The sequence below is a fragment of the Sinohyriopsis cumingii genome, chromosome 3 (assembly GCF_028554795.1).
Source record: "Sinohyriopsis cumingii isolate HCF-2022 chromosome 3, ASM2855479v2, whole genome shotgun sequence".
NCBI classification, from domain to species: domain Eukaryota; kingdom Metazoa; phylum Mollusca; class Bivalvia; order Unionida; family Unionidae; genus Sinohyriopsis; species Sinohyriopsis cumingii.
In genome coordinates, this window is record NC_142963.1 from 65,754,487 (window position 1) to 65,779,366 (window position 24,880).

Below are 24,880 nucleotides of genomic sequence, written 5' to 3' on the forward strand. Positions count from 1 at the left end.
AAATCCTGGACAGAAGCTGGTTTTGAAATTCTGAATGATCTAGTAGATGACCACGGTAATTTAATACCTTTTGAGATAATAAAACAAAAAACTGGAAGCGATGATTTCTTGAAATACTTCTCCTTAATATCCAGAATTCCTAAAGCATGGAAAGATGCCATAAAAAACCATCTAGTACATAATAATTTTGATAAGCAGGAGGATAAAATAACGAACTTGCGAAAACAAGATTCACTCAAGTATGTTTACAAAGATCTTTTACAGGAAACTAAAAGGCAACACACTGCGAAGCAAGAAGCTTGGATGCAAGTATTTAATAAAAATATAAGTAGTGAGGAGTGGTCTGATATATACAGCCGGGCAAAACGCTGTACCAAGGATACCAAGTTGATCTCTTTTAACTTTAAATTAATCCATAGAATAATCGCTACTAATGATTTTCTTAAAAGAATTAACATATTTGATGACAACAAATGTACTTTCTGTAAGAGTGAAACTGAAAGTATTCAGCATCTCTTTTATGACTGCAGTATTACTTCACAGTTTTGGTACCGTTTTATTGAAGATTTTGCACCTTTTTGCCCAAATATTGTACATCTGTCCAAAAAAGAAACATTTTTAGGAAGTGAACAACTGGACAGTTTGGGTAATTTTCTGCTTATTTTGGCAAAATATTATATTTATACTTGCAGATTCAATATGAAAAATCCTTCTATTTTTGCCTTTAAGCAAATAGTTGCAATGCATAAGAACATTGAAAAATACAATGCTAAGGTAAATAAAAAAGAGGACCAATTTCTTCAAAAATGGACCTCTACAATGAACATTTAACTTGTCTCTGTCTTGATGGTAAACAGGAACAAAATATTGTAATATCACAAAGGCCATGTCACCTAGATTGTGTGCCATATGCATGTGTATATGCGTGTGTGTGTGTGTGTTTGTGTGTGTTTCCTTTTTTACTTTCTCTGTAGATTATATTTATTATCCCTAGATTATCTGATAACCAGAAATGTTTGATTGTAAGGTGACCATGGGATGGTTCCCCGACCCATTGGTCAACCTATTACGGGGTTAATAAAAAAAAAAAAAAAAAAAAAAAAAAAAAGCATAAAACGTTTCTTTCCATGGGGATTTAGATAATTGATTATTCTGTGACTTTTATTCATAATTTAACTAGTTTATGGAAGCCTGAAACAAGGCAATATCACTAATGTTTAAATTAATCCAAAAATTATTTCTGGGTTATAACTCAAACCAGTCAGGGTATCTCTTTGAAACTTGGTACAGTGGTCCCCTTCTTATCAGGCCACCCATTTTGTACTGGCAAAGTATCCTTATTAGAGGCATGTCCATTACTGAGGGGAATTATATTTGCAAGAAGTATATATATATATATATAGTAAGAAAGCTACATGTAACTTCAACCCATTTAATATCTTCATTTAAAAGTCAAAATCATCATCAAAGGTTCTTAAGAATAGACCTTTTAGAGTGAACAATAATATTTTGTAATTCTCGAGTGTGAAATACTTATCCAGTTTTGTTTGTGTCATTTTGTTCACAGCTTTCATTTTGCCTTTTTTTAAGAGTCCTGTAGTTTCCAAAGTAAATTCACAGTTGCAATATTTTTTATCATTAGACCATATTCCATTAGTTCTGTAGAATGTACCCATACAATTTTTAAAATTATACAGAATTTGACCAATTTTGTTTCATTGCGTGTGCCATTACCACCATAATCGTGATTGGTCATTCCAGATGGCAAAAGTGGCACAAGATCCTCTTCAAATAAGTCCTCTGTATTTTTACATTAGGGTCTTCCTGGAAAACTCAACATATTTGAAAGCATTTTCGGATAGTATCAGGTGTTACCACATTTCTTGTTTAATTGACCACTGAACTGCATCTTGCCAAGTCCCCTGTCTTGCTATCTCTGATGCTGTTGATACTTTTTCCATCCAAAATACTACATGTAAAAGTAGTTTTATCCTGTATACAACTTTAACTGCTGATGATCCCTGCATTCATAGGCAGACGTTTTGAGGTTGTATTGGCTACAAAATACAAGAGCTTCACATTAGGTAATTCCATTTTTGGATGTGCAGTTGAACAGAAACATTAGGATCTTCCTATTTTGCACTTTCATTTGATGATTCAAGTTTTTTAACCAAGACTGAAATTAATGTGCTGCCATCTGTGATTTTCATTTGGTCTCATAAATCACTCTTAAAGTCTTGAATTTGATTTACTGTATTTATTTAAACTAATTTCTTGCTTTTTATGGTTTACCAATCACTAGTGGTCTTAGATTTTCACCAGAACAGCTTGCAAAAAGGAAAAATGAATCTTCTGATTTTGTTTCCTACATTTAAATGTGTCCCCTTTTTTAACCTGTAACCTTGAGGGTAGCATTCTGAAAAACAAACCAGTCTCATCACATTTAAATTACCACATTTGTCATGATTCTTGCATATGTTATTGAATCTTTTGCTCCAGTCCTCTACAACTTCATTATTGACTCAAGCAGACTTACCACTAAAGATGAAACTCTTGTATTATTTTTGACCTGATGTCTATGTAACCATCCATTACTTGTAAAGTTATCATGGCCCATTTCAGTTGATCACATTCATGCCTTTTCTTCAATATTTAAGCTGTGAGTGATGTTCTTGGCACATGCAGTACAGAGCCATTCAAAAACTTTGTCATTTAAATCTTGGTACAAGATCGCTTGGCATTCAGAATCATTCTCTTTCCATTTACTCCATTTCCCACTGCTTCAGAATGTTTATTTAAGTCTTAAGATCATCAAATTTTTCATCACTGAGTCGAATAACTTCTACTTTTTCTTCTAAAGTAAGAATTTTCCGTTTAGATGAAGACATGTTAAACTTGTATAATGATTTATTGTTGTGTTGCTAGTTGTACTGGAATTAAATCATACACACAAAAAAGTTTATAAAGTAGATGAAATGCCTTGTTGATACAGGACGTGATACATGTAGCAATATACAATCTGCATATCGCCCTTGCCACAGTACTGAAACTGCTCTTCTAAAAGTAGTTAATGACATTTTCTCTGCATTGGATAGCGGAAAGATTACAGTCCTCACCCTCCTTGATTTGTCTGCAGCATTTGACACAATAGACCATGATATATTACTTCACCGTCTCCAGCATGTATTTGGCATTCATGATACTGTGGTTCAAGTCCTAGTTGGTCAACAGGACACAAATTGTATCTGCAAATGGAATACACTCCAGCCCAGTTGATCTATGTTGTGGTGTTCCACAGGGGTCTGTTCTTGGACCTGTTCTCTTCATTCTGTACACTCAGTTGCTCTCAAGTGTCATAGATCATCATCCAGTGTCTCACCAATTGTACGTTGATGACACCCAAATATACAAATCTAGCCACCCAACTGAAGTTGATGTACCATCCAAGGTGTAGAGAGGTGCATTTCTGATGTGAAATCATGGATGACATGTAACAAGCTGCAGATGAATGATGATAAAACTGAGGCCATTCTGATCACAACACAAAGACTTTCTCATTCACATCCTTTACCTCAAACAATAAATATCAGCAGTGCCGACATTAAATTCGCACAATCAGTACGAAACCTAGGTGTTACTCGGGACAATACTCTCACATTGCACCAACATGTCATGAACATATGCAAGGCTGCATATCTTGAGCTGAGATGCATCAGCTCCATTCGCAAATATCTTTCAGTTGATGCCATTAAAACACTTGTGTGTTCATTAGTACTTTCAAGACTGGACTATTGTAACTCAATTCTGTCTGGTTCATCTCAATACCTACTCCAGAAACTTCAAAAAGTTCAAAACACAGCTGCTCGGATCATACTTAGAGTACCATGATCAGAGCACACCTCCCTGCTGCTCTGTACCCTACACTGGCTATCCATTTGATCCAGAATCAAACACAAAATTTGTTCTCTGTGCTACGTTTCACTGTCGGACTCTAGTCCAACATACCTATCTGACTTCAGCCATGTGTACACACCAGCAAGATACTTACGCTCCTCTTCTGACAACCGTATTCTCATTATTCCCACTATGAAAACAAAGTCATATGGACAGCGTTCTTTCGCATACCAGGGCCCAGCAACGTGGAATGAATTGCTCACTGAACTTAGACACAAAGACACAGTGATCACATTCAAGAGGGCTCTCAAAACTCACTTATATCGACAGCAAGAACAAACTTAAAGACCTAATAATGTTTCCTACCTGAAATATTCTCAGCATGTTTTTTATTTTTTAACGTTTTTTCTAATTTCATGGTGTTTTTGTAATAATATTATTATCTGTTTTTTATCTTATAGGTGTTGTCTAATGTTGTAAAGCACTTAGAGCATCTAAAGATTAGGCACTATACAAAGTCCTCATTATTATTATTATTATTATTATGTACTGTAACATGATTTGTCGGTCCTCACCTGGTATCCTTATTGTTCAAGGTTAATTTCCATTTGTGCCTAAATCTACAAAAGTTATATAAGTCTATCTTGATGATCACATTTCAGTAGTAATTATTAAAGAGAATAACTAGACAGGTCTGTGAAGCCCCAAACCCTATCACAACATTGTCAAGCCCATTTTCTGTAAGCAAACATGCTGTATCAGAGGGTTGGCTGCCTATGAGGGGTAATTTTATGCACAAACTCATCAGTGCTGAGGAAACTGGCCTTCTCAAGGAGGTGGCAGCTGGTGAGGGAGGCTGTATAAGAAGGAACCACTGTACACAGTGAACTTGTGGTCCTGATGTGCATTTTTGTTGCTCACTATTCTTCAGTTTCAGCAAATTATTTGGCTTTTGTATGTATTTCTGTCTGTTTATTCATGATGTACACTTTTTGTGTAGGGCAAAACTCCAAAACCTGTAAGATGTCTCTTTGAAACTTGGTACATAAATGAGACTGATAATCCAAATGTACCATTTGCTTTATACATGTCTGGTACATAGATTAGAATGATAATCTAGATATACCATTGACTATATGCAGTACTGGTACATAAATGAGACTGAAAATCCAAATGTACCATTTGCTTTATACATGTCTAGTACATAGATTAGACTGATAATCTAGATGTACCATTGACTATATGCAGTACTGGTACATAAATGAGACTGATAATCTAAATGTACCATTTGCTTTATATAGTACTGGTACATAGATGAGACTGATAATCCAAATATACCATTTGCTTTATACATTTCTGGTACATAGATTGGACTGATAATCTAGATGTACCATTGGCTATATGCAGTATTGGTACATAAATGAGACTGATAATCGAGATGTACCATTTGCTCTATACATTTCTGGTACATAAATGAGACTGATAATCCAAATGTACCATTTGCTTTATACATTTCTGGTACATAGATTAGACTGATAATCTAGATGTACCATTGGCTATATGCAGTACTGGTACATAAATGAGACTGATAATCGAGATGTACCATTTGCCTTGTACAGTACTGGTACATAGATTAGACTGATAATCTAGATGTACCATTGGCTCTATACATTTCTGGTACATAAATGAGACTGATAATCCAAATGTACCATTTGCTTTATACATTTCTGGTACATAGATTAGACTGATAATCTAGATGTACCATTGGCTATATGCAGTACTGGTACATAAATGAGACTGATAATCGAGATGTACCATTTACCTTGTACAGTACTGGTACATAGATTAGACTGATAATCTAGATGTACCATTGGCTATATGCAGTACTGGTACGTAAATGAGACTGATAATCCAAATGTACCATTTGCTTTATACATTTCTGGTACATAGATTAGACTGATAATCTAGATGTACCATTGGCTATATGCAGTACTGGTACATAAATGAGACTGATAATCCAGATGTACCATTTGCTTTATACAGTTCTGGTACATAGATTAGACTGATAATCCAAATGTACCATTTGCTATATACAGTTCTTCAGTTTCTGCATTTTTTAGTATTTTTGTCGCATTGGTTCAGTGGTTAGCTTGTTGGACTCGTGACCATATGAGTGCAAGTTTGAATCCTACCATCAGATCAAACCTGTGTTGACCCTTGTGGTTTCATTATGATTGGCATTTTACTCAGATTTTTGTGCTGCTTTGTCTTGAAATGTCTAACCAATACAATAATAATTTTTTGTTTTGTCCCTCCCTCCCTCCAGCCAGCCAGCCAGCCAACAATCTTGGTTGATATATTTATATTAGACTTGTGGTATAGATATGCCCTTTTTCACATTTCTTGCAATTTAAATATTTTAGCTCACATTTCTGTAAGACCAACCGAGCTTTAAGTATCATCCTGCATCCACTGTGTATCATCTGTTGTGTCGTCCACCTGTCTTCATAAAAACCACTCAACCAGTAACACAGAGAGGATTATTTTGGTACTCATAATTTTGAGAAACATGTTTTTGTGTTTGTAATTTTTTCAATCCTAAGACATGCAAACAATGACAGAAAATTACCAACAGCAAAAATCTTTAGATTTATGGTAATTTGAATTATTTTTCTTATTTCAATTTTTTTTAAAATTCAGATTCTTGATGATACTGGAAATTATTTGCCAGGAGCCAGGTGCAGCCTTTAAAAGATTCCTACCCAATATAATAACTACCTGTATGGAACAAATATATCCCATCATTGCCCAGGTAAATAAAGTTATGTCATTGTGTATACATGAACGTGAGGACGTATGTATAACCTTTACTTTCTCTTTACTCTGGGAAATAAAAATGTAGAGGACAGGTTCAGCTATCAAGGAATCTATACCTAATGTAATACCAATATTTACAATTCTAGACTATGCTGGCCACAAGACAAGTAATACAATCATTCATTGTGTTAGGACTCCAGGGACTTAAATTACACAACAAGAAAGAGCAAAACAAACAAGTTTTGTGTAATTGATAATAATTTATTTCTCAAAATACAGGAGTGAAGGAATTAAATTAAGTTACAGCATGGTGAATGAATTCCTATTTCCTTAAAGTCCTTAAAATTCCAATAGTTCTAAGAAATCTGAATATGTTCCAACAAAAAATGCCCCTTCTGTGCTGAAGTTTCAAATGTACAGAAAGATTTCCAAAGAATTCAAATAGACATTGAATAAATTTAGTTAATACCGTACAGTTATTCTAGCATGTCGTGCAAACAATAAATCTTTTAAAAAACCAAGTTGGAAGATTGAATCTGAAAACATGCAGATTAGGACCTACCATCTGGAAGTTTTTGTGGCATATATAAGCATCGTTTTCAGTAAATGTTCACATGAAATTCTCAAAGGACATGCCATTTCTCCCTGTGGAATGCATTATTCTCCCCCCCCCCCATGTGCCCATTTGATATTATAGTCATCTATGCCCAAATTGCATAATAGCTAAAGGTTAGACTCCAGCCTCTTTAACATACTTCAGAGCAACCGATATTACTGAAAAATTGTTAAAGCTACGTTAAAAATCTAAATCACACACACACACACACCAATTTCAAGTCTTTTAAGCTTGGATGGCAGTATGGTGTTATCATTGAAATGGAAAAATAGAACAATTTCATCATGCGAAGAAAAAATCATATCTAGAACAAGTCTATGTATGTGAGCAGAGATGACTAAAAGCCAAATCATTCACACCCTACGAATGCATAAAGGCTGCCATGGACAGAGGAACTCGTGTATGATTGAAGTACTTTACAGATAATTTAACAGCCACTTTTTTGCAAAGTTTCTCTGTTGATTTTCATCCATTTCTGTTGAGTTTGAATGCTAATAATTCTGTTTTGACACAGAGTGAACAAGCGGTAGTTATTATGATCATTAGTGATTTCCCATACTAGGAGCATAAATATCTTAACGGTTTGAAATGTTTGGCAATATCACACTGCCTTCATCAGCAACTAATGTTGATATCAACATAATTACTAATGATCCTGAATTATCCAGAGCAAGGAAGCAACCTTTTAAGTTGTAAACTGTATTTAGTTCTGATTGGTGGTTATTGTTTTACTCTGGGCTGGAAAAGGATTGAATGTAACATTTCACAGTGTGACATCCCGGAAACCTCTTTTAATACAAGTAGATGTAAAGCAGTACTAAAGGTGGTTACGAAATCTTCAGTCAAATGCTTAAATTATACATTGGGGAACCAATCTGGAATATCTTTTCAGTTTCTGAGCATACTGTTAGGATGAAATAACCAGCATGGAATGGGGGGGTGTGCATATTTCAAACCATGCAAGTTAGGCACCTTGTGTTTGTTAATTTAGAAGGTTAGTGGGAGTCGTTAATAGTTTTTCTTTTTTTTCTACATAAATAAATGTATGCACCTGCTAACACTATCACGGATAAATTACCAGTATAAAGAATTAAAATGTAAAAGACTAAGAATTACTCACAGCTGCTGAAGATTAAAGAAAATTATATAGGGTAAGTATCATTTTTATATTAAGTCTTCACCTCTTGTACCAATCAATATAAATATCAGTATTTAAATAATACATATATAGTATATCCATTGATCATTTCACCCTAATATATATATATCTGTCCATGTATTGAGGGTAAATGTACATTGTTGCCTCAGATTCTTTGTTATCCTGGAAATGAATATGCATAGGTAAGGGCAAGCATTCTTTATTAAGCATTATTCATATTATTAAGGCTAGGTACTTTTGTTGTCACTCACATGGATGAATTGTTTGTGTGTCTACAAAGATTTTTCTTTGAAATAAATACCTTGACATAGGTTCAAGGTTCAAACAGTTCAGTCAAAATCAAAAATCCACATCAATTTAATGAATCTACCTATTCATTTATTCATAAGGATAGAGTGTGTTTGCATTTGTGTGTGTCCTCTTTTTATGCTAGTGTTCCTTTTTCTTCCTTCAGAGGCAGTCTCCAGACATTAAGCAGGTGTTTTACCAGCTTCTCCATGAGCTACTCATTAATAACTGGCGCTATTTCTTCAAAGGCTCTGTGTTGACGGCACTTCATAATCAAACAGAGACTCTGGAGAACATGGAGCAGTTCGTGTCCATTATGCAGGTTTGTGTCAATTTTCTTTTTACTTTTTTATTATAAAAAACGACTTCTTAATGTCCAGAGAAGTTTGCCCATCCCTCTCAAAGTTGGTGGGGAATGTAGAAATGGGTTCTGTACATGTCTCAGTCCATCACATTTTTGGAGCATACCTTGAAAACCATTCAAGATATCTCTGTGAAATATGGAATATATATTAGGTGTTGATGTGCCTCCTGCTATTCACAATTCTTCACTTTAAATATTTTTTAATGTTTTATCCTTTGTTTCCAGAGCATAACTCCAAAACCACTCAGGATATCTAAAATGAAAGTTGATATGCATATGCTAATTAGACTTTTGGTCAGAATGCATCTTTTGGTATCCTTTATTCTTCAGTTTCAATATATTTAATGATTTTGTCCATGTTTGTCCATTCGTCCATGATTTACATTTTGTCCTGTGGCAAAACTCTAAAACTGTTTAGCCCATTATTGTCTACCACCATGTTGATTCATCATAATTTACCTGCCAGGTCCTCTGTTTGCAGTGATGAAGTGGTGCAGTTAACCTTGTATATGTACCAGCAGCCATGATTGAGGAATCATATTAGCATAGACCTTTATCCTGTATGATGAATTTGTATTATGCATGCCATTGGCTTTTATTACCACCATATACCACTTAAGTATGCAGTTCAATCCGTCAGTTGTAACTATACTTGTGCAGAGGAAATACAGAACAAAAGAGGAAAGAAAGTTTGATTTTAATAGCACCAGAATTAGAGGAGTTATTTGAAAATTGAATGAAGAAAAACAAGAAGAATCATCTGCCAGGAGGAAAGGTTACATTACTTGCTCTGTTGGGGAATTTTCTGAATTTTCATTCAGTAAAATTGATCTTGAAATACCCATTGAAGAGGAAAGCGATGATGGGAATCAGTGTGAAGAGGAGGATGAGGGAAAATAAATGAAGTTGGAGAGGATCAGTGATCATTAATGACTGAACCTACATCAACAATGGATTGTTTAAAAGACCAGCATGATGGCCAACACCTCAGGGGAATCTGCAAAAACAAGGACACCCTGTTTTCGAAACAAATGTGTTCATTATCAGATAATATAAATTATTTCATCTGACTCAGAATCTTGCTTTGATTGTAAATGTTGGCCTATGATTTGTATCTGCATCCATGTTAGTGATGTACAGAAAGGTAGCATTTGTGGTATTCTCATATGCTGCCTATGTGGGCTGAGGTTTACTTATATTAATACAAGTTTTGTTCTGTTCTGTAATTAAGTTTTTTCACAACCCCAGGATCAAGGTCATTGGGAGTAGCATGTCATAAAAAATTTCTTGGCAGTTTGCCATGGAAGTAGCTCAAAGTTTCAATGTTTATGTTTCTTATTTTGTTATTTTCAGTCATATGGTCAGTCATTTCTCCAATCAGAGATTTCCATATTTCGCCAGAATCTGGAGTCTTTAGAAAAACTGAATGGAAAGTGGAAGCTGTACAGCAAGGTATATTTGCTTTATCATTCAAATAAAATTTGGTTTTTGTACCTGTTAAGTGTAAGGTTAGTGAAATACACAAAAATTCATGTAATATGTAGTAACCTGAGATAAACCTGGGCCTAATAATTGGCAGGTATTGTAAATTTATCAATCTTTTCTGACAGTTTGCATTACCTGAAGCAGATGTATGACTAACAAAATTCACAGGACTGAGGGAGATAACATAGATGTACATTAATTACACATTTTGTTTTAACTTTTTGTGTTTAACTTAAATATTTGCATAGTGTATAAATACTGTCATACCTGAAATTAAAAACAACTTGGTGCAGGTATGCATCTTGATCATTTTTTCATCTCAGAAAAATAAGTCATCATGACCCATATTTCTTGCTTCACTGATATATGTCACATTTTGCAGTTTAAGTTTATTTCTCAAGTTCTGTTCATTAAAAATCATCAAACAGGATGATTGTATGCATCTCTATTAGTATCAGACCTTCGCAACAAGAGAAGACCATTTATTACCTACAGTTCACATTTTACTAACTTAAGTTTTTATATTTAATTCATGACCAAAATAGTTTTTTTTGCAGCCTATATATCTACCATTATAAGGGTGCCAGGTGGCCAAGTGGTTTAAAGCGCTTACATTTACTGATCACTGCCATCTCTGTCCATGTGGGTTTGAGTCTCTGGCTCAGCCAGTGTGGGCATGTGAGAAAGCTGCCAGTTGCTTCCTGTGGGTCAATAGTTCTTACAGAGGGTTTTCCTAGGTTCTTCCTCCACCTGTTATACTGACCACCATGTATCCTGTGCTTAGAAATGACATTAAACCCCAAAAAATAACAACATATATAATGTTCTATTTAGATTCATTAAATTTGATGAGGGCATGCATTTTGATGAGTACTACACTTTTAAAGCAGAAGTTGGTCACTGTGATTCATGTTTCATGCTTTACTGGTTAGGGTTCAGTTTTAAGCACTGTTAATGTCAGAATCATAAAGCTAGATGGTGATATACATCTTTATTAGTACCACACATTCATTAGTTAAAAAGGTCATAGTAACCTACATTTCATATTTTTACCGACATTACATTTTATATTTAGCCGGTGACCACATTATTTTAAGCCACAAATGAAAATCTCTATGCTCTCATTCATAACTTAAAAGGGTCATAGTAAACTACATTTCATATTTTGCCGACATACATTACATTTTGTATTTAGCCAGTGACCACATTATTTTAAGCCACAAATGAAAATCTGCATGCTCTCATTTCACTAATGTTAGCTTATGGTCATATATTTTCATTTCTCGTGAATACGCATAATCAGAAATATGTCATCATTGAGCCAGTGAAATCAGCGCTTGAAAATCAGACCTGCCAACTCTTATAATTTTGCTGTAAGTCTTAAAAAAATTACCCTTAAAATACAGACTTATGACATACTAGCAAAAACTACGGAAAAATGATCGTTGCCAAAAAATCCAGATAATTGGTTCAACCGTCTTTTATATGGATTTAAGAAACTTGGTGAGAGGATGCACCTTAATGAGTTCTACTCCTTCATTTCAGTAATATGTCATTATGGCCTATATTTTATGCTTCAGAATTAGTACATTTTGTGTTTTTGTTCATTTTAAGACAATGTTATTGCTTGAGTCATGAAGTTGGTGATGATATGCATCTATGTAAATATTATCACACCCATGCAATTAAAGCTCGTCATGATCTTTATTTTATCATTGGTTGAAATTTTAGTTTATGTCATGACCATAAATGTTTTTGTGCGTATTATCCTACCCAGAACAATGAAGTTTGGAGAGTTGATGGACAGGTACTGTATTTTTACTGTGAAAAGAGGTCTTTGTGGCCTTAATTTCATGCTTCATTGACCTGACATTTTTTATTTAATTCTCCAGTAATGAAACTTGATGCATCTGTTAGTACTAGCTTACTCAGAAGGTTCTTTATGACTGCTGCAGTAGGAAGTAGGAATACATATGTATATTCAGTGATAAGCTTCATATTAATGATGATAAATGATGTATTGTAATAGTTTACCCTCAGCTGGTTAACTCTTTATTGTATTTGTGAATGTTTATATGGAATAGGGAAGTAGACTGAATGCTGCCTACTTTTCATGTGAGGCCTCATCTTTAGTGACTAATCAGTGTAATTACTGATGCATTAGCTACTTCTCTAATGGAGGTCACTTTAATGTTACTCAAAGCCAGAGAATTCCATTCAGTAAAATCTGGCATCATGGGTTGGACAGTGATAATAGCTTCTTAAACAGTGATTAAAATGGAATTTAAAAAAAAAAATCTCTAGGTTTTTATGCAACTAATTATAGTATCTCAACTTTGATATCACAGAATGTTCTTCTGTGTTTTATTTTATGTCTTGTTTGCCCAATGACAGTAGGTAGGTTGTTTGGGAAGCAGGCAGTTTGGTTGGTTGGTTTAATGTTGTGTCAAACAGTAATGACAATGTACTGCTGATTAAAAGTTAAATTTTAAATATAAACAACATAAGTTAAAGAGTTAAAAATATAATTTGCTTTTATCACTGAGATTTTGAAGGCTGTAAAAATTTTTAGCAAGATTCATCCATACTTAAGAGGTATCTGATTTGCTTGTCTTATCATTCTGGTAACCACATGTCTGAGTCTACTTTGCTCAGACATAAAAATGTACACTTAACAGTATGTCATCACGATCTTAGACATATTCACCATTTGCAGATGACATGATCATGCATCTGATTGTAGGTGTTATTACTCTGAAAATAACATTTCTGATCAAACTTGAAATATGGGATTATGTCATCAAGGTGGTTTCAATAATGAGCAAGATCCACCTGTATTAATAAAGCTATCCTGCACTTGATTGACTGAGCATGCATGTCATATTTATTTTCTGATTTTTGTCAAACTTGAAACATAAGCTGGTTTTATTGAGATCTTGGACAAGTTCAGAATTTAATGTTATTCATACATACTAAAGAGATAATATTGCATCTGATTAGTTGGTCTTGTTACATTATAGATATGCCATATTTCTGAAGTGATTTTGATCAGACATGAAATATATATTTAAAATATCATGATCTTGGAAAAATTCACCACAGGCAAGATGCTTGCATATTAACAGGTGATCTTGTATCTGATTGGTTGTGCTTGTTACAGTTCTGGAAGTCATATTTTTGAAATACGGCTTATATCATTAAAATATTAGATGAGTTCAATAATGAGCATTATCCAGACATATTAATGAGGTAATCCTGCATCTGGATATATTAAGTTTACTACTTTTCTCAGAGCCATATTTTCTGATCTCGATTTTGATAAAACTTGGAATATATGCTGATATCATTAAGCTTTTGTATAAAATTGATAATCAGTGAGATCCATGAATACTATTGATGTGATCTTCTGTATGATTGGTTGAATTTTGTATCACTCTGAATGCCATAATTCTGATCCAGTTTTAATCAACTTGGAATATGGGCTTACCTCATCAAAGTCATGGATGAATTGGGTAATAAGCAAGATTCACGCATGTTAATGAGGTAATCCTGCATCTGATCTTCAATGACTTAAACTATGAGCAAGAGAACTTGCTTATTAATAATGCCATTAAAACTGGCCTTATGACATCATATTTTTAATATTTACTTTTTAAAATTTTGTAATAGAGTAATGTTTACAAAAGAATACAATATAATTATTTTTAACCCCATAGAGTTAGTATTTTATCCATGGGCTTGAGATGAAATGTATATTGTTTTCACAGTGCAACATCATGATGTTAAAGTACCATTGCACAAACTGTTACATAATTGTTGAATTGGTTACATAAATCGATTTGTCTACAATTTCTCATTAAAACTTATTTCATGACATTAAATGATGTTTACTTATTAAATACTTAAATTTTAGTAATTTGGGTTCAGTATTTATGGTGCATTTTTGATCATCAACACACACATCTTTTAACTTTGTCATGGGTGGAATATTAGAGTTGTGACATATTCTTCTGTGAAACAAGTTTGTTTTCAAACTAGCATAATCAAATGATGACAATCAACATATGGTGATGCCAATAGTAAATTTTATTATTATAACATAGTCTCACTAAAAGTATGCTAAACAATAGCATGAATATACCCCTTTGAAGGTCCTGGGCACGTTATGTCCAGATAGCAGATCCTGGCAAATTCTGTCACATTCTTAAACAAAATACTTTTGACAGTGCCAACTCAGCCCTGCACTCTGCATCAGGTTAGGATGCTTGTTGATATATTTTCATCAATACACCATTAGATTAATTATCAATGACTTCCTTCTCACTGTTGGATTCTTCGTCCTTAGCATTTAAATTATCCACAGTATCAAGAAATGATCTTGAACTTTTCACTAAGTCTGTCATATTAAATGGAACGCCAACATCATCTGATACTAGCAAGAGAGAATGGGGTGTAGATGCAGGAACCCTACCAAAGTATTTTGCAAATACATCTGCACAATTCATAATTAATAAGCACAATGTTTCAACAGATAATTGATTTAAAAAATTAAAAATAGGTGCAGTTAACTACTCTTTCATTTTTATATCAGTTGTTGTGGATATTTTCTCAAAGGTCTAGACCAAAAAGTTTTAATGTAAATAACCAGATAATATTTTTTATTGCATCTCATTAGATAAATATGACAACACTGATTGACATACTAAAATTTATCTGAATGTGCCTGCTATAAATACCTGCTGAAACAAATTTGCAAAAAGGGTAAAACAGCATTAAAGCTAATATGTGAATGAACTAGACCCTTCTTTCTAACCATATCAAAATACAGCCAAGAATAAATATGGTGCCATACACCACTCCTTTTCTAGCTACATTACAGCAACCCATTGATATGATTGCAGATTTATGGTTTTATTATTTTTCTATGTACCTGTAGTATCATCATGTATTGGTTAGATATTTTATTTACAGTCTTGTCTGCATTTCCACAAAAATGAATGATGTCAGAAATCAACATAGACCTTCTTGAATTCAGTAAAGCATTGCCCCTTATGTTCCTGACCTACATCTTTACATCTTTAATCATATAATACCTAGACTTTGTTTTCAATGAATTGTTTATTTAACCTAATTTATTTGCCTTTGATTTATGATAATTTAATCTAATGAAGAGGTACTTCCTAGATACAGCTATGTCTGCCATTATTTCCCCATGACAGGTTCACTTTCAGTTTCAAACTTATTTAATGAAGAAAATAATGCAAACACTACAATATAAATCTTCAAAAATGTTTATTTGAAAATTGTAAATTTTCACTGTTTCTATATATAAAACATAAATTAATGTTTACACATTAATGTTTAAAGTTTGAAATAAAAGTTGGTATATTTTCATTATCATATGAGAGTGGGTTAATGGTTAGTCATCTATTAAAACATGCCTGTGAATGTGTAAGAATTTGTTTGTCAGTGCAATTGATATCAACAATATTTGATGCCTGCAATACATTTCACCTTGGGCTACAACACAACACTGGAACTACCTGACTAGGGCGAGGGAACATCTCAGAAGTCTTGAACTACTGTTGCCCAATGTACATCTAAAAAAAATCACAGGGTTAAGTCATTCTTGCTTTCCACCTCGCATGGTAGAGTCACCCTTTGATCTTCTTGCATGACTACATCAGCATGTATAGTCAAATGGTCAACTTTTAAGTAATGCAAGACAAGGGAGTGATATCAGGAAGTAATTTTAGAAGTTTGTCATGCAGCTGAGACTTTTACTATACAAAGAGAATTGACTCTTAAATTAAGTTATAAATGAGAGAGAGAGAAGTGACAGTGGGCAGTTTATGGGGGACTCTCCACCTGTTTCAAGTTTCTCAGAGTGGAGGTGGGTGAGATTATTATTAAGCATGGTCATATCATCATCAGAGAAATACAGTAGTAATTTTTGGAATGTCTGACCTTCAAAACAACCCTATTAAAAGCCCCAAAAGCATGATCTCTCATATGAAATAGATTGTTTGAAGTTTATTTACAAATTTATCACTTCTGCTTCTTCTTTTTTTCTCAGACAATTTTCCAGGAGGGAATGTTGTTCCAGTTCATGAATGTCTTGGTACAGGTGCTTATCCATAAGTCACATGACCTTCTCCAAGAAGAAATTGTAGTTACAGTTTACAACATGGCCTCAGTTGACTTTGAGAAGTTCTATGTGGAATTTATGCCACAGTTTCTAGCAGAATGTGAGGGACTGGATGAGAATCAAAAGTCAATACTGGGAAGGAACTTCAAAATGGACAGGGTAGGATTCTGTGGAATTCTCACAAGTTTTTGTTATATAGATAATGCATTTTTACATGCTTGTATGTCAGGTCCAACTGCAGACAACATAGACCCAGTGCGTTATGTGACATCACGTCTTGGTCTTTGCAGTTTTCCATTGGATCTGTTTTGTAAGCAAGTATATACATAACATAAAAGTACAAAACCTTTCTTTCTTGTCGAAACTGGACATCAGATAATCATTATTTTTTAGTGCTTGTGTCTCAGTTTTGGCATGCCTCAACGGAACAAAATGGTAGCTGAAATATTACACCTGCCAACCTTCCAGAAAGTGTTGGGTTTTTTTAAGACTTAAAATGTTTTTTTGGTTGTCCCAAATGGTGTCAGTTTGTGATAAATACATGATATTGCACAGCTGAGAATAAAATAACTACTCCTATAGAAAATTGGTTTAAAATATCTCCATTTTTTGGCCTTGAAGCATTTAACATAAAATCAGGCAAAAAACCTTTAGACTTGGCATTGTTATATATCATCACCACACACACATGTTGACACCCACATAATCACAAGCCTGCCAGTAGCTTCTCGTGGGTCGGTGGTTCTTCCCTGGGTTTTCTAGGGTTCTTCCACCACCAGTTATACTGGCCACCATGTATAGCCTATCATGTGCTGAATGATGGCATTAAACCCTAGAACAACAACAACGACGACATAATCACAACTGTACAGACAATAAATAAAAATAGAGTTTCTGATTTGAAAGTCCACAGGACTATGGGATATATTATAACTTAATTTTCCAGTTTTGCTATTCACAGTAGTTCATTAGAGGGTTTGTAGATGATGAAAGTGTCATTACTGTTCACTTTTACAGTCATTAGAGACTAAGATGGTACCCAAGTTCCCCATTTCAAACTTACACATATATTTTTGTTATATATTTCTGTCAGACAATTGAAAATGATCTTTCTGTATTTCATCCTGATGCTTGGCAGTGTTGCTGTTATTGACATATTGATATACGACAGAATGACTAAAGTCAGCATGGGAAAAGTATAAAATGCACTCCCTTTTTGCTGATCTTCACAAAATCAGACTCCATCAACCCCAGAGTTCAACATTTAGTTTTGTTGGGTGCTGCTTCCTTAACTGATGACTCATTCTTCCCTGCATCACAACTGCATTTAGACATATAGCATTGAAAAATGAATCACACAGCTCACAGCAGAGACGACTAACAACCAAGTCCTTTCCATTGTACTAATGCAGATGCAAAACAGATGCCCCAGACACGTGTATTCATTTCTGTGAGTGAAAAGGAAATTATTGACAACACCCAATCAAATTATACAAATGTACAAGGTGACTATAACTTGTGTGGCTTGGAATCTGCCTCCTTGCTGATTCTATGCTAATTTTCTTTTTCCTATATCCCATCAATATATTTAGTCATAAATTTCATATATCAGTGTAAAAGTAGACATACCAGACTAATTAGTTCCCATGTATGATTGAAATACCGTACAGATCATTCAATGGCAACTTTTACGTAAAGTTTCTCAGTTGCTGCATATCTGTTTAGATCAAGACTGGACACCAGTACATCTGGTGTGTCATGCAGTTCTGATTGGTAATAATGTTTTTCTCAGTATGGGGAAAAACAGTAAGCACCAATCAGAATTGAATGTAACATATTTCACTGCATGATGCCTGAAGTGTAGCTCTCATATTCAATACAAGTTGACAAGATGTGAAGAAGCAAAGTAACTTTGTGTAAAAGTGGTTATGAAAATATTAGTGAAGTACTTAAATCATACATGGAGAACAAGTCAGGAATGTCTTCATTTATGCTGATGTGTATTATCGGTTGCTGACGTGGTGAAATAATCAGCAAGGAATCGGTCAGTGGAGGGCAATATCAGTCACCTTGTTTTTTGATACTTTTGGGAAGGCAGATGGGTATTGTCAGTAGATTTCTTTCGTACTGATATAAATGAAAGGGCAAAACAACTGCTGAAGAGTAAATTAGGTTTGTATCAGCTTGTATTGATTCTTCACATGTTGTATCGATATGAGTATCAATATGGAAAAAAATATAAATTTATCAATTATTTCATCCCCAGTGAAAATGTCACTAATGCCTACTGGTGGCAACACTTTAAGAAATCAGTAGCAATGAAATAAGCTTTGTCAAGTGAATTTTGTGTTATAGTATTATATTTTAATTTGGTTTCAGTGTAATCATTCTAAATGTGATATGCTGTCTTGTATTCAAATACCAATCTTCATTTCTGTGACAACCTAATTAACTGCAGATGATGTTTTGATCTCCATTTCACCAGCATTGGTTGTATTGTTATACTCGATTAAAATTGGACCTGCTTTGTTTCATATTTTAATGTTAATTCTCTCTTCTGTATCAAATTAAATAAAGGTAAAGGAATAAATAATACAGTTAAAAGGCATGCAGATTCTTTCTGCGTAAGAGCTAGCAGTCATTTCTCAGGTCAACTCATTTTAATTGTCCACTTGAACACTTATAAATATTGTGTAAGTAACGAATAAACTACCTTAAATTATCATTCACAAATATGATAAAAGATTGGCAAATAAGTGAAAGGGGTACTCATTGAATCCAAAGGTTTGTTTGAAAGGTACTGTTCGTTATGGAAAATTGAGTTCGAGAGTTTGTAGTAAAAAAAATTACTGTCTGGGCACTCAAGAGATTTGCTCAAAGATAAACGGAAGTTTCACTAATACTTGCAATGACATCACAGTGTCAGTATTTCACTAATAAAACAGTTTTAAAAAATTGAGCTTTAACATTGTTTTTGCACAAAATGTCTTTACTTTTTAAACAAAGGAACTTTGTTTTCTTGTGCAAAAGTCAATGACATAATACACAGTGTTTTGCAAATACACAACAAGGCACTTATATACATTATTTGAATCATCTTGGAGTTGTTTTGCTACAATCTTTCAGATAATGGGTATCTTGAAAACAAAAATAATTTATACCAAAAAAAATTCATTAAAAAAAGCTTTTTATAGCCAACTATTCCAATCAATGTTTATAATAAACTATTTGGCCAATAAACAGCACTGCTACCAACACCCACTCCATTTCTCTGTTTTCTCAATGTCTAGCCAGGACGGCACCCCTTATTCATTATTCAGAGATTCCTCAATAACTTGCACTCTTGCTTATAGTATGGTTAGTTGTTTGGATCCTGTTTTGCACGAGTTATCAAGGAAGAGGTGTATTTTAATCCAGCATTCTATATCTGACATCATGGTACTTGTTTACTTTCAGGACCTTCCCACTTTTACACAGAGCCTTCACAGATTTGTTAACGATCTGAGATACTACCGTCTCGTCAACAGCAGTCTGCCAGCGGGATCCTTCAGTTTTTGAATTGGATTCATGTTAAGCAAACAGAAATTTTACTTTCTGCCTTGGAATGTTTTAATATCTCTAGGAGATGTACATTTTAAAGGCATTTTTTTAACCTCTGGTCTATAATGCTTTCTATTTGGAGTGAGTTCATCTTTTATTGTAGGTTATACAATTAGTTTTTTTCTTTTACACAACATGTAACTATGTTAAATAGTTGATCAGTACTTTCTTCATGATGTGAAAGTATTTGAATGAGCCAGTAACATATTGTTTCTTACAACCTGTGTACTTAAACAGTCAAAGCAAAATTAAATAAAACTTTATTACAGCTGGATACATCTTTTCATGAAACATAAATTGTGGAATTTTAAATAATTTTGTTTTCTTCCTTGGAAGATGTTGACATTGTTTGTCAAATTTTTGTTTTGAGGTACCTTAAAACTACCCAAAATAATTTTTGCCAGCCATACATTTGTATGTTGCACATGAATGTGTTTCAGGATAAACTGTTACCCTCCACCTTCCAAGTTTCCATTTAAGTTTTGTTTTTAGGTTATGTTTTTTCAGGAATTTATGTTCTACACACATTTTAATTTACTGTATATACTTGTGTATAAACCCATTGACGTATAAGCCGACCCCCAAACTAAACAGGTATGAACACTAAAAAGTGTTTGGCCTGCATATTAGCCAACTCACAACCCCGAGTCATTTCAAGATGCATGAAGTAAGTTCTAAGAGCATTTGTTTAGGCAAACTTGTATTTAAAAAATTACATGCATAATTATCTCGAGGTTCATGTGCATTATTATTTTTAAAAAATGGTATAAAGTTGTTTGAAATGTAATTTATTTTTCTCTTTTCTTATTGTTTCTGCCTAATTTAGATTTGTGTCTAATTTGATCGACAATGACAAGAATTTAGCAATCACAAGTTGATGTAACACTTCCTCTTCCTTTTGACTCTGTTATTGTTTGTTTATGCATTATTGCATTGGACATATCAGTGCACCGGTAATTACGTTTTTACTTTGCTTTGAAATTGTAAATACCTAACTCATTAAAATGTAATCCCAGTATGACAATACAATGAACAACAATGCAGTTCGATTCAACGCTCCAATTAGGCTGCTGAACGTATTTACATAATGGCACCACTGCATGTACATTGTAGGTTTGATTATGTGCTGAATTAAGTACATTGCATGGGGTCAAATCATGGGCACCATTGTGCTAAACTTTAATGATCACGAAAATACAATAATGAAGTTTCAGAAATAATGCTTCAAAAATTATGCTAACACTGTAAAAGCCGAGTAGTAGTTTGCTTTGATGTAAGTGACCTGTCAACTTTCACGCCAGGAGGGAAACAAATTCCCGATATTTGGGATTGCTCCACGCCTACCTCCCAATTTCATAATATCTCCCGATTATTTACGTTGTCTTTGATTTTCATTTCTTCTAAACAAGAAAAGTCCTACATGTTCTACTGTGTCACCTGTGAATTATTGTTGTAATGAAATAATTACTTTATTAGAAAGAACTCACATCCTCACTACATAGAATGTTAAGCTTAAACATTGTTCACATAAATTAAAAAAATTTTTTTACTTCTACAACAATACAAAAATAAAAAGAAACCAGAAAAAAAATAAACAACAATAAAATCGGCCACAATTAATTTCAGTCCCAAGAATGATCACTACGAATGCTGTAACGCTATATGCTATAGTGCTTTTACCACGAAAGAAACTTACATGAGTGAACACCTGAAATTTTTATACTGTATATACCAATGTTAATTACCATCATTAAATTAAAAGAAGGAATGAAAATACATAACATGCAGCAAATGTGTCCTCAAAAACCTAATTCAGAATACATGTTTTAAAACAATACTAAATGCTTTATGAGTTGACAATAAGGGAATAAAGTCGTATACAATGAGGGGAAAATAGTTGTCGCATGTACGGTACCCTGAGGCTGCCTATTTAGATACCTTTAGTTCAACAAAATTGGGAATCCTTTATTTGCTAATCAATTATTGGTGCTTACATAACACAATAGTGTAGATGGTGTTTGAATTATGGCAGAGGGCCAGTCGTTTTGACAAAATAATTACATGGATAAGGATTAACATTTAATTTGTTGCACTGGCTTTCTGGCTTGTTTATTTAAGACTAATCTTTAGCTATTGTACAGTTTGGCCACAGCTGACCAGAATAGGAAAATAGGGCACGTCCACATTGCAAATCGAAAGACAAATCCACCAACTATCAACACAGGAGATGCTGAAACATCAAGCTTTCCATTGTGTGGAAAGTTATGATGTTTGTTCAGCCAAAACACAAAACTAAAATTGATTGATGTTGATCTTAGTTTATTATTACCACTCTTCGTGAACATGTAAATTATGCTGATTATGTGCCCCATACAATTAAACGTGCATACCTTTTTAAAAAAATATTACCTCAGTTTTGTAGGATTGCTTGTATCATGGAAAATGAGTAACTCATGAGCACGTGATTAGTGTAAATGAAATGGCTATTAAGGACTATCTGAAATGTTATCTGGAAGAATACAATTTGGTCAAAACAATGAATAAAGCAAAATCTGCATCTGATATGTTTTTGGAATAAATAAGGATTTAAGTGACACTATGTACTGTGTAAGTACTGTACATTATAGTTCAGCCTGGTCTCTGGGTAAACTCAACTAGTCCACGAATTATGAAGTCTGTATTTACCTTTATTTAATTTCATGTTGAAGAAATCAGAAAATATGCACATGCAAAACAAAAACAAAATCAATCATAGTACTTTATAACAGTTTAATAATTGTCAGGTCACTGAAAGTTTTTTTACATGCCTATGTCTTAGGAGACAGAATATTTGTTTCTTCTTTCGATGTCCCAAGATTTACATCCATTACAGAAGTCAACAAAAAGACCTAAAAACTGTCAAGTTTAGACATTGGCCAGCAGATAAGCTGACCCCCCCCACTTCTTCCAAGCTTTTATTTTTTCCTAAATTATTAAGCTTATACGCGAGTATATATGGTAGTATTTTTCATTTTAGTGAACAAGCAATAATTTATAAGAATTAATGTGATTAGTAATAAAATAATATATACAGATATTAAACTTATAACATCTCAGAAATATTTCTCTTATTGGCTCATACCTTTGCTAGGAGGCTGCAAACTGTTTAAGTGGTAAATGTTTGCATTTTTCGTGAAAGAAACAAAAGATGCAACATTTTCTCTTGGAAATTCCCTAGTTTAATTTACAGCCTGTAAGTATTTATAAAATCATTAACCATGTCAATAAACATGCAAAGCCAGGATGGATTTGAATTTATCAACGACACTGTAAGCAGTTTTGTGAATTAGATGTTTATTTATACAGTAGAACCTGTTATGAGAGACCACCCCTTCTGCCAACAAAAAGCTGTCTCTCAAGACTGGTGGTCTCTCATTAACAAATTTGTACAAAAAGACGTTTCCAAGGCCCAGTTTCAGAACAATTTCAAGGAAAATAACCACAATCACTGTACATATATTCTATTCTTTATTAATAGTTCTTGCTAAAATATTGGATGCATCTAAAAACAAAATTATATAGCAATAAAGATATACTTCAATCATTAAACATGAAATCACATTTACATTTGAAGATTACATATTTTAGCATGTGAAATTGTTATCAGAATTGTTTTCCTTTATAACAGCCTAAATTTGTTTTACTGACATTTAAACTGCTTTTTTGTGAGTGGTCTGCTCTTTTCACTTCTTTCAGTTACAATAATTATTTTCTCCAGCCTTAAAATTTGTCTCTTTTTAGTTGGAGGTTTGTCCATTGTTATTAAGGTTCTAGGTGTTAAAATTATTAGTGCTTAATTGTAATATTGAACGCAAAGACCCTTTTGACTTTTGAAAATATGAAAACTCTATACATGTGCATTGCATATCTAACAATTAATGAAATAAAAAGAAACAATCCAGAAACAGAACCATTTACTCAGAGACAAAAGTCAATGACTTCATTCAAAGGTGACATACAAGGATTAACTCTATAGGCAGAGTGTGTAACCTGGTTACACCAACTTGAATAGACGGCAGCTTTGTGATTGGGCTGTAATCACTTAACATCAGAGGAAATACATCAAACATCACAAGTCTTAAACACTATAAAACAAATCCCTCAAACGATTCTCTTGCTGGTTTAATAGATAACGACCTTATTCATCCCCAGCAATACGGATTAACTCTATCGGCAAATATTTACACGACCACTACATCAACTTTGGCACTGCAACTGCAATTCGTGACATGTACATTAGCCTGGTTTACGGATTGTAGCATCTATCACCGGTAGCAACAATCCTTTTTTTTTAAAATTACTTTTATATTTGTTTTTCAAGCGGTCGTTGTAACAATTAATTACATATAGGTCAGTGGTGTCTGTTCTCGCCATATGGTCATTGATAGGGATCCTGGGAAGCAGGCTAAGTGGGGGAATAATTAGTCTGATTCCTTGCTTTTTATGTTCCCTGTGTTGTTCACCCATAGC

General features: G+C 33.7%; 1 protein-coding gene across 1 annotated transcript in view; it reads left to right on the forward strand.

Annotated features, from left to right (window-relative positions):
• LOC149803008 (exportin-6-like) overlaps positions 1-21,158 on the forward strand; it is a 142,767-nt gene extending 121,609 nt beyond the window's left edge. Inside the window, exons 20-24 of the mRNA XM_089952548.1 lie at positions 6,595-6,706; positions 8,941-9,096; positions 10,492-10,590; positions 16,700-16,930; positions 20,228-21,158. Coding sequence (XP_089808674.1) covers positions 6,595-6,706; positions 8,941-9,096; positions 10,492-10,590; positions 16,700-16,930; positions 20,228-20,329 — 700 coding nt within the window. The 3' untranslated portion in view covers positions 20,330-21,158. The remainder of the gene's footprint in view (positions 1-6,594; positions 6,707-8,940; positions 9,097-10,491; positions 10,591-16,699; positions 16,931-20,227) is intronic.
• Positions 21,159-24,880: the final 3,722 nt, after the last annotated feature.